Source organism: Lutjanus erythropterus, chromosome 18 (genome assembly GCF_056507025.1).
Source record: "Lutjanus erythropterus isolate fLutEry1 chromosome 18, fLutEry1.hap2, whole genome shotgun sequence".
Taxonomy (NCBI): domain Eukaryota; kingdom Metazoa; phylum Chordata; class Actinopteri; order Lutjaniformes; family Lutjanidae; genus Lutjanus; species Lutjanus erythropterus.
Window position 1 is genome coordinate 11,084,285 of NC_139334.1, and position 12,182 is coordinate 11,096,466.

Below are 12,182 nucleotides of genomic sequence, written 5' to 3' on the forward strand. Positions count from 1 at the left end.
TTTTCACTGGGTTAGGTTTACATTTTTGTAGCACAGTTATGCCTGTATTGAGTTCTCTGTGGTTAGCTAGCTCAGTTAGCTGTGCAGCTAGCAGTCCTTACCTTTAAAGATCAAATAAAGCTTTATTAAACCTCCTCATCCCAGTGGTCCAAAGCAATTGTGCTAGTAGTGTGAGCACAAACACTCCCCCGGTGATCTGAGGTCCCAGTCTGGGGGTCCGAGGTTCCAATCAGCTAAAGGCGAAGATGTACTTTTTCGCCACACATTTGCGCAAGCATAGTGTTAATTTCAGAAGAACTACACAACCATCACGCCAAACAAATTTAGGATACATGAGGCAAAAGCAAGTATATCTTCAACCTAATAGGACAGATGGCTAACCTGGTTAGTGGCTAGCAGTTAGCAAGAGTTAGTGGTTGTATGTACTACCACCCCAGCAAAAGACGTCAGTTATGCAGGTGTTTCTTTAATATGTGGCCCAGCACGTATTAATGTACAGAAGGTAGGTGGTCAAACATGTTCCAGATCACTGCAGCAAGTGGTTTGAGCGAATAGATCACAATGTGTCTTGGTGGTTATTTACACTTGCATTTAGTGCTGTTCACTTGTGATTGGCTCATCCAAGACCCATGCTAATACCAAGTCTAAACAGGCTAATAGTTATGTGATACATTGTTAATAACAAAATATTAATCAGTATATCTTTTAAAGGAAGGCCACAGAAAAGAATACTCAAGTAAACACAGCATGTAAACACTTTCGGTTCCAACACATAAAACAGACTTTGCAAAAAATTTTATCAGGTGAAAAGTACAATCAACTTTTTTGTTAGACCTTAAGGACACATAAAATGTGTTTTGCTGACAGAGGCTTGGTGTAAACAAAACAATGAAATCCACAAGGCATCTTTAATTGATTTGAAAAAGCTATTAAGGGATTCCTTGGTGCTTTTAGAGGCTGATGAAAAACTCACCATGTCCTTGGTCTCAGAGTCGGAGGGGCTGGACTCTGATGGAGACTTCTCTTTCTCACTTGGTTCTCCATAAAAGAGGGATGTGAGACTGAATCGGGAGGATGATACACAAAGAAATATGAAGAGCGACATATCGATTATGGCCTGACACGACCTCGTCAATAAATCTCATATTTAACGCAGTGCTGTGAAGGAGATCACATAAAGAAGACATAATGTAACTGCTCTAGACAGCACCTGTTTGGAATCAATCCCTCTGTGTTTCTATACATAGAGCAGACATAAAACACATACAGTCCGATCAAATCTAATAAAGCCAGTGTGATGATTGAGTTTGTGGATATTTCTCTGTGGGCCATACCACTGACAATTCAACAGCGTGTCAAATTAAGCAGCATAATTGAATTAGTATGAGAGCGGACCGCTTGGCAAAACACACAGATGCTGTGTGCCCTCGGGTGCCGTGAAGCCGCTGCCGGTCAGGCAGAACTAATCAAGCCTGCAGTCCCCTGGAGAGGAGACTCAGGTCAAGCAGAGGAAAACCACTGCAGACTCATGCAGACTGATGGGCAGACTTGACTCTTTTTGTACTCTTAAAGGTATCTGAATAGGTGCTGAAACAATTCATTTAGTCGATCGACCAAATTTTGAACAGTGTCTGGTGATATTCTATATTTCTGTCAACCAATCCCATGAAAAGACCAAAACACACAATGAATTATCCTCACAAGTATTGTCTGTGTTGTACGGCTGCACAAATAATGGACATATTATCGAAATCACAATATGGCCAAGTGCAACATTAAAATCACAGAAGCTAAAGGAGAAATGTTTCACTGAACGGTATTATGATGAAATACTGTGGTGCTGCAGAGATACAAATCTTGTTCTCCAGATATAAGAAAACATGCTTTTTTGGTACTGATCCCAACAAATGTCACATCAACATGATTTTAATTTAGTTTGAAAATGAAAATGGTGATGTAAAAATGATTATTCCAACTAATTGTGAATCATAACACAATTGCAATAATGCAGCCCTACTGTTTTCTTTTCCAAAGCATATTCTTTTGTCCTGTCACTGAAAATACTCACATGCACCATATGTGTCTGAATATAGTTCCTCAAAAATACCTGACTTATTTGTGTTTGGGTAATATTTGCTTCAGTTCAGCTGTTTTAGGAAATTATTTAGATTTCTACAAAGCAAAAATTGTATTCGATTTTCTGACATTTAATATCTTATAGGCTGTGTAAAGCAATAGTATATATGTATTCTGAGTTTGTCACACCACAGAATCATGCGTTAGTATCCACCTAGCCAAATTTGAATGACTACAAAAATGTTAAGTATACAAAATTAGGTTTCAGATTTATGGAAAAATACAACATGGCAAATCCCAACAGTCTAGCAGTTTAATGCTACATGATTCAGTCTTTTCACATGTTTTCAGCAGTAATATTTTAACATGTCTAACATGTACAGAAACAAATATCTGAATTTCCTTTATAAAGACTTTAAATGAAAACTAAAATATTCACATTATTAATCAATAATGGAAATTATTATTGGTTGCAGGCATAATATTAACGGACTAACAGGACTGTTCCATTGAATTGAACTTCCCTGTAATGTTGTAATGAAGGTTAGTTCCACTGACCTTCACTGTGTGGTCATTAATAAATGATTGATTGATTGATCCAAACCACACTGTGTTTGGCATACCTCTGCTGCAACCTCAGCATAGAATAGGTTGCAGAATAACTTGAAACGCAAAGAAATAATCTTGGTAAATGCTTTTAAAATCTAAAGAATTAGAGACAGATTCATTAGGATGTCAGAGTATTTGATTTACTTGGTTATGCAACTATTCCTGCAAATGTATATTTTTGAAATGTGAGTTCTCAATCCTTGTTCATCACATGTTTTCTCATTTTCTGTTTCTGTGTGTAACTTTGTGTTTCTGCTGCTGACTGACTTGCCCAGGTCTCCCTTGAAATAGAGATTCTTATTCTTCATGGGACTCTCCTTGTTAAATTCAGGTTAAAATATAAATACAGTAATGTGTATATGTATGTCTGGCCTGTGTTAACACTTAAATACATGAATAAATTACCATGTTGCACTCACTATGTTCACTGCAATAACAACAAATACATCACAAATTATTAAAAGCAAAAGCAGAGCAGAGGATCTTTGTGGTACTTTGCTTCCTATGCAGTACCGTTTATACTCAGCAGAGGGCGCTGGAGGCCTCAGGATCTGGATTCAGGAGTGGTTCCACTGAGATTTATTTCTCCATCTTAAATGTTGACGTGGCTCACAGACTGGAAAGTGTGTGAGATTTTAAGTTGAAAAATACGAGTGATGGATGTATTCACCTGTCATTCTCCATCAGCAGAGCCAGGCGGCCATAGTCCCACGCAGCTTTCCTCAGGCAGGAGAAGATGAGCAACAGGAACTGAAACACAGGACCAGAACATGAATGCAGAGCTCCACACACAGTCTGTCCTCATCTGCTCTGGTCCTAATATTACCCCAAACCTCTCCATACTGCTTGATTTGAAAGCTGAGGCCCCTCATAAATAGCCTACAAATAATACTGTAGGTTCAAAATGCAGCAGCAATAATGAGCCGTCTTCTTTCTTTAGAGTAGTACGTGGTTGTCTTGGAAACTACCAGAGACAGGTCAGCATGCACACGCGAACACATGCTGCGCACTAATGACGAATGAGCGTGGTCAATAACAAAAATAAACCTGAATAGCCTTTATTCTGCCACAAACAGAGAGCTAAACTAACATCACAATGAATAGGAAGAAGCATTTTTGTTGAAATATTACGGTGAATTCATGCTCTGGTTAGATATCTAAGAGCAGAACTGGGCGGTGATGGATTCATGCTGACAAATGCAAATTGAGTGAAAGTGCTGATGAATGTTTGACTTTAATTATGGTATTAAATCATTAACTCATTTGACTTTAGAAGACATTTGGTTTAGTGGGCAGAGATGACAGCCATGTTAATAAGAAAAAAAGCTTCCATAAATGTTTAATGAATCAGTCTTTAGTGATCTAGAGCAGTGGTTAACAAAGTGGGATCCAGGGACCCCCAGGGACCCCTTGGAACCTCCTTAAAGACTTAAGGGGTTTCCACGGGGTCCCCTGCAGAAAGGGGAATCATTTATTTTCACTGGCTGCACTTTCAATTCAAAGTTAATTATATATTATTAATTATTTATCTAGAAGCTTGTTTTTTCTAGGTAACGAAATAAATTAATCCATTATCTCAAGAAAATGAGATCTTAGCTCGATATGACGAAATAATGAACCTGTTTTCATGAGAAAACAAGCTTTATTATCTTGAGATAACTAAATGATTAACCTGTTATCACAACAAATTAATTTTTTTATCTTAGGATAATCAAATAATTAACCTGTTATCACATGAACTGTGTTCGCCCGATATTAGGAAATAATAAATCTGTTATTACGAGAAAACAAAATTTGTTGTGTTACGATAATGAAATAATTCACTTATCTTAACAGCATTAAAAAATAACTGCACATACAGCTGCTTTCGGCTTCCGAACAATAGCGAAAAAAAAAAAAAAGACACAATGTATGACTATTTTGGTGATGTTTTTTTTATACACTTTCTGTAATAAAACATCTAATAGTGAAAAACTTAATCAGATGGGGGACTGTGGGACAAAATCTTGATGGGGGTCCATGGTCTAATTTGTGTCACTTTAGGAGTCCTTGACATGAAATACTTAGAGAGCCACTGATCTGGAGTCATGCATAGACAAGCAGGGCATCCTTGACTGAGACCTGGAGATGAATAATGAGCACGGTGTGCTCACATTAGCAGTCAGGGCCCAAACTCCTTCTTTAAATATGAATCTCTCCACTGTTTTCCCGCTGTCTTTCTCCTCCCTGTTGTTTTATTTCATTTTGGTCTTGATGCGTGGGCATATTCTCCTCAAATCCCACAGATGATTTATTCTGTATGATGGTGGGATTGATGCAGAGGCGTGCTCCCGTCACCTGGGGGGGGGAGTGTGTTTTGACTCATGCTTGTCATTAAGAGACAGCGCTCAACCCTCTGTGTTGTCTTGACAACCAGGCAGCGATGAAATGAGCCAATTAAAACGCGGAGGTGGCAGATTGAGAGTGATACCAGTGCAGAGATCAGGCTTGACAAAGCCTGACAGTGGAACCGAGGTGGTTGTCGAGTGGAATCTGAAGACTATTATTATGTGGAGACAGCAGGAACAATATGCAGCTCTGTGTGTAAACAGTGTATACATGGATTATACAATGTGAAAGGAACGCTTAAACATGCAGATTTAATGTTATTTGATATCCATGACATGCACATAATGTGTGTTTGGATTTGTGTGTGTTCTTGTACATTATTATAAGACAAATCCCAGACAAGCAGGAGACAAGCAAAAACATCCACTGTGTTTTGCAAGGCAATGGCTAAATTTAAAGTTTGGGTTAATTTTTTAGAGATATTTCCCTGAGACAATAAAAATTTAAAGGGCAACTTCTGTATTTTTCAACTTTTTTTCACATGTTTTTGTGTCTAAGTGACTAATGGGGCCAACATTTTTTGAAATTTGTCCAGTATTGAGGTTGCAATGTAATCCCTGTTGTGTTTTTCTCACTGACAAGCTCAGACTGTTATTCAAAGTGTCTGACAACATTATGATCAAAATGATCTTTACAGAGACAGACATTTTTGTCAAAGAGTAAGATATGTTTCGTTTAACCAGAAACAGCTGTTTCATTGCCCTCGCCAAACTAACCAGACTCCCTTGACAGAAACAGTAATTTATCACTGTCATTGTCATCTTCATTCAACTTGAAAGGAGCTAAATAAAACTCACCAAAAATGTCTCATCTCATCTGACTACCACTCTAACAATCATCAACTCTGGTTTGTCAAAATAAACCCTTTGTTCGCCATGTTAGATGAGAAAATATTGGGAGAGGAGCGAGAGGGAGGTCACACATTATCACATCAAACATGGTGGATAAGAGGTTTATTTTGACCAAAGAACCGGAGCTGGTTATTGATGGAGCAGTGGAAAGGTGGACAAGATGTTTTTGGTGAGTTTTGCTCTGCCTATTGAATGAACATTATGATGATACATTTACTGCATCTGTAAATGGAGTCTGGTTGGTTTTGTGAGGGAAATACGATATCTGTTTTTCATTAAAACTACTATACACAGAGTATTTAACCGGTTATATTACAGGTGCCTTTGTAGCAATCCTTTCCATAATGTTGTCAGACATTTTAAAAATCAACCTGAGCAAGTCAGCGGCAAAAAAAGCATTGTTAGTGTATGATGAAGTGCAGTTGCTTGAAGGGATTACATTACAGCCAAGTTTGACTTCTTCTGGCTGCGGTGCTCTCCTTCAATACTGGACCAATTTAAAAAAATGTTGTCTGCATTATTCACTTTGACAAAACCATGGGAAAATATGGTTTAGGTTGAAATACACCAAAGTCACCCTTTAAAGCTCCCGGCTCAGCAGAGGAATATGAAACAAATGAAGTATTCCTCGGTTTCATATTCTCTCAGCTGAACCTTTGCTTACTTTTTCTTTAACTGAAAAATATCACATACAGATATATATGACTGTGTATCCAACCATCCATCATGTATTCCTGCTTTTACTTGACAGGGTCACTAAGGGCTGGAGACTATCCCAGCATGCACCAATGGTCACCAGTCGATCATACAGACGGACAGCCGTTCGCACCTAGGAGGAGTTTTTAAGTCTCCAATTAACCTATGCACATGTGTCTGGACTGCAGGGGGCATCCCACACATTTTGAAGGTGATATCCAGTTTTAGATGGAGGAAATCGAGGCGGGGGGAGAACATGCTCCAGACAGAAAGGCCCTAGACCTTCTTGATACGAGGTGAGAGTTTTAACTTCTTCACCACCAAGCACTCCACATGACATCAGCAATACAAAAGTCCCAGTTTATGTTTTTGGGCCATTGGACTGTGAAGTTTGTCTGACTCATAAATGAAGTCATAATATTTTGTGTTTCTCTGCTTAATGAAAATAGTCCTGTCTTCCTCCTGTGGTACAAACATTACTGACAGAGCGCACTGAGTGGAACAACAGCATCGGAAAACATTAATAACTTTAGCTGCTTTTTATTTTGTCTAGACTAGTCTTGGTTGTTGTATTAAAGGTGTTCTCCAGAGATATGATGTCATGTCATAAAGCTGGGGGCTTATGAGAGAGGAATTTAAAAAACAGTGCTCAAAGATGAAGCAGCAGCGGTTGAGGTGATTTGATTATACTCTTGCCACCTGGTAAAAGATCATGTCTTTCAAACTTGACTTACATTTGAATGACAGAGTTTGCCTTTCAGCATCATCATCAAACAGGAGGAGGACGTATCAATACAAACACTGCCTGCTGATGCAGAGTCATACTGTACCTGCAGCTTTGACATTCCTGCTTTCATCAGCTAATGGAGACACATGTGCAGAGTCTGATATAATAAAGTATATGCACTAAAGTACAATAATGACACTGACCTCAACTGAGTACAATTAGGATTAGGTTATGAAATTCAATTGTTTAAAATAAAACTTTGCCTGACACCAACTTTTTTGTTGGAGATCTGTTTTTTATTTGATTAGTTTTGAATATTTTGTAATTTGTATTTTGCTGGGCTATAAAAATAAAGTGTAATTTGTAACACATACTTCAAAAGCTTGCAGCTGTATATTTGAATACTTAGAGTACATTATTTAATGTGTGTTTATTCTAAAACTGAACACAGCCTTTGTACAGAATGTATTTTTGTGTTTTCAAATAGCCAACAAGACAAATACTGGCTGATCAGATGCCATTCAGTACGTGACTAATATGAATTAGTTGGTGCTTTGGTTGAGGGTTTAAGTAAAGACTAGGTTTAATGTTAGGATTACTATTATATTTAGGTCATGAGCACGAGTGTGTTGACATTTCTCCAATAGACAGTATGCCTGCATTAATTTCCGACATCCATGTGTGATGTCCAGCATGTCTAACCCTCCTGATGCTGCTGTTGTTCTTTATTATCATCAAGAGCTGGAGACAGATGTCCATTAGATACTGTATATTTACAGAAGCAGCCCTCTGACCATGTGTCACCTCCTGTTGTCTGTTTGTATCAGGGCTCTTCATAACATCTCAACAGGGTGTTGGCAGCTTGGATATATTCAGAAACCTTGTTGTCAAGGTCCTCTGAGCTGCAGCTCAATACAAATAAGAGATGGAGCAGAAGAAGCTTCCTGTTTAAAGAGAAAACATGGATCTAGCAAGAACTGAAATGACTGATGGATCAGTTGATTTCTGATGTATTTTGATCATTTATAGTTTTGCATTTTGAATGTTTTTTTTTTTGAGTTATCAGTAAGTTTTAGAAGTCATCGATTTCTATTTGATCTTTTAAGCAAAAACACTGTTTCCAGCTTCTCAAATGTTAACATTTCTATGATAGTCTCTTAGTCAAACATCACTATTGGCTTTGTCAGTAAACGATAATGAAATATGGTGTTATTCTAACATCCCTCTATTGCATAACTTAAAAAAAATCAGCTGCACTGGCTATTAAGTGGGACATGTTATTTTCCAAACAAATGTTAATTGACCATGGCTTTTCTGGAGTTAATTCTGTAAACTGTGTTGGTTGGATGGGTGTGTGTGACTGTGTGTGTGAGTCTGTACCATCCAGAGCACCACATTGATGGCAAGGACCGTGGGCACCCCTCCAAATGGCAGACCCTGGAGGACGCTGCTGCGGGAGTGCGAGCGGTAGCATCTCTCAGCTGTGCTGTTTTCTTCCCCAAACGAGTCCAGAAAGCTCAGAACATCCAGCTCCACCGCTCTCCCCTCCACAGGGGAGGCTCTCGTCACAAACAGCTCAGAGTGCGCCATCAGCCCTGGACCATACCTGACAGGAAAAATAGATAAAAAATAAAACTAAATCAACTTTATTTATCACATACACAGTTGTACAAGTATAATGTATATAATGTAATGACTCCTCTGCATCTGACACTAGTATTGACAGCAGTGAGGAGCCACTGCACAGCGCCTGGGGACCAACTCTAGTTCTAAACCAACACCTTGGTCAAGGGCACTGACAGCAGAAATTAACCCAACCTAAGCCCACAAGTTTTGATAGTGGGAGAAACTGGAGCACCAAGAGAAAATCCATTCAAACACAGGGAGAACATGCAAACTCCACACATAAAGTGAAGTGCAAAGGTCTATGGGGATTGACTTGCTTTTGGAGACAGCCTCAAGTACCCACATGAGGAACCGCAGTTTTTGGCACATCCATGTTGGATTAATTTTTTTCAGCTCTCAGATGCCAGCACATACACTGATTCTTAGTGCAATCACACTGGGTTTACTGACACTTCATACCATTTGCTTTAACATTTGCAAAACAGCGGCCCCTGTGGCAACATGTGGCAATTTCCAGTTAATGCTAAATGTTAGCATTTAGTAGTTTAGCTAACCCACTGTTGAGCATTTAGCTAAAATGCTAAGTTGTTTTCACAGTAGCACAAGATGAGGGAAGTCAGAATGATGCAAACGTTACCTGTAATGTGGGTTATATGACAAAAAGTTCTGAGCAGTCACACAATCTCTCTTTAAACAGGTTTTGAAGGATCAGTGTGTGGGATTTAATGGCATCTAGGTGAGTGTGAGTTTGTTAATTGCACACAGTTAATCTCGTCTTCCCCTTTCATGTGTTCAGGACAACTTTCTGTGGCCACGAAACTTGCAAAACATGTGACATATTTAGAGCCAGTGATTGGCTTATCTGTTCTGGGCTACTGTAGAAACTAGCGGTAAAACATGGCGGCCTCCATGAAAGAAGACCCGTACCCTCTGTACATAATAGCTCATTCTAAAGTAACACAATCACCATTATTGTTTTCAGATGATTATACACTAACGAAAACGTATTTATGAATATTATATTCCAATTCTGCCATATTCTGCTAATAAATCCCTGCAAATCATGCACACTGGACCTTTTACTTTTACTAAACAGTTGGCAATGAAACTACAAGTGACTAATGTTAAGATATTGCTAAATCCTAGCATTTAGTAGGCTACTTTAGCTAACCTACTGTTAGCATAGGCATTTAGCTAAAATGCTAGGCTGTTTTTGCAGTTGCACAGGAGGGGAAAAGTCATGAAGCCAGCAAACTAAATCTGTACTGCATTATGCAACAAGTTTATGCAACATTTGCAAACTTTAGCCAACATAAGCTAGTGCTTATGAATTCAACTTTTCATTTCATGTGTTATTTCTCCTCTGAAAAGTTGCATAGTCTTGCTTTAAACAGGAGCTTTAAGTCTTAGTCTTGTCATTTGTTGCTATAAAACTATAAGCCTGTATTTACATTAACTGGGAATTATGCTGTTTGTTCTTTTTAATGGAGACAGTGTGTGAGGCTGTGGTTATGTGATAAGCAATGAAATTGGGATTTAATGGTCTGTTTTTTCAACATACAACTGCTCTGACTCATTTTTCTCAGACAAGTGTCTGCCACTCACTCTAAGTGCAGTTATGATAGTATTTGCAAGAATCATCACGGTCCATTAGCAGCTATTGATCTGCTTCTTTTTCTGACAAATGGAAGTGGAGATGTCACATGGAAGCGACAAACTGATTGGATGACAGATATACTGCATGCTCTTTAAAAAGCTATAATACAGAACAGGAAACAGGAGCTAATGAGCCCATTTAATGACACAGACAAGAACATAGTTCTGTTGTCAGAGTGAAGAGACACGAGTCAGAGCTTAAACTGTGTACTCTGCGGTTCGAACAGCTTGTTGAGGATTGGCAGTTATTGCCACTTTTTGTGTACTTCCTTTTATCTGGAGAAGCACGTACAGGATATGATCATTCGCACTGCCATGACCACAGAAAGAAGGCCTGAACCATCTGTCCTCCAGCAGCACACACTTGCCTCAGTCCTCACTCTGGATCAATACAATCCCGACTCCCAGCTGCTCGGCGTGTGTACACTGCTCACTGAATAAACATTGTGAGGAAATGGAGCAGCAACAGACTGCTGACAAAGCTTTGCATCAATACTGTGATTCCACCTGAATAAAAGGCGTCAATCATCACATTTCACAGGAAAATAAAACTCCACAGTATATTGAAGAGATGCTGTTACCAATGTCAGTTTTGACAATAATTTTTCATTTAGTTTTTGTTTCGCTTTTTAAAAAAATTTAGTTTAGTAATTTTAGTCTAGGGTTGGTTTTAGTCTCTACCAACATTGTTATTTAAAAGCCTTCTGTATTTGAAATAGTGTGTCCCTTCAAATTTGCTGTTTTTTGACTTGTGGGAGAGGGAAAAAAAGGTATGTCTCTTTGTTTATTGCTTTGTAATTACGCCTAAAAAGTCATGTTGTAGTTATAATTTTACTCAAAATTAAAGTCGTAATTTTAGTCAGTGTTTTAGTTGTAATATTAGTCAATGTTTGCAAGATAATTTTACACAGTTTTTAGTCATAATTTTAGTCATAATATTCTCAGATAGTTTCATGATACTGCTATGAATTTTACTGATGCATATTTTTCTTGGCTGTAAAAACAATTCTATGAGAAGTAAGCCTTCCTTGAACTATGTGTGATCTAGGCTGAGAATGTCTTAGTGTCAAATCATTTCATATCATAGAAATATGAATACACAAGCCATTATTGATGCATTATTATTGATTTTCAGAAACTGTTCATGTTTACTACCTGAAAAAAAAAAAGACTTTATATTACTGAGGTCGTCTGCTAAATCCAGCGTCATTATTACAGTGACAGTGCGGCGTGCCCTGTAGTAAACACAGCTCTGCAGCAGTAAATGGCAGCCAAAACTGCATCACAACAACCCTCTGCTGTCCAACTCTCACAAGAGCTGTGAGGTAACACAATGATTGAAACAAGTGAGAAAAGGGAGAGGAAGCTAAAGGCCTCCGAACTGGCACACATCACAGAACCCAACCTCGGTGTGATTTATCACTGCGCCAATGATGTCACTTCCTCAGAAGCTCCATCACAGTTTTGTGAAGCATTTTACCAAACAGCACTTGTTGTGCAACAGAAGCCGCAGCAGGATGTCTGATGTGGGAGGCGAGCTGATCAATGGCTTA

General features: G+C 38.6%; 1 protein-coding gene across 1 annotated transcript in view; it reads right to left on the bottom strand.

The window, feature by feature from the left end:
- tmem63c (transmembrane protein 63C) overlaps positions 1–12,182 on the bottom strand; it is a 44,288-nt gene that overhangs the window by 18,292 nt on the left and 13,814 nt on the right. The window contains exons 2-4 of the mRNA XM_084742872.1: positions 8,728–8,953; positions 3,356–3,435; positions 974–1,061 (exon numbers count right to left, since the gene is read on the bottom strand). Of these exons, the coding sequence (XP_084598998.1) occupies positions 974–1,061; positions 3,356–3,435; positions 8,728–8,937 (378 nt within the window). The 5' untranslated portion in view covers positions 8,938–8,953. The remainder of the gene's footprint in view (positions 1–973; positions 1,062–3,355; positions 3,436–8,727; positions 8,954–12,182) is intronic.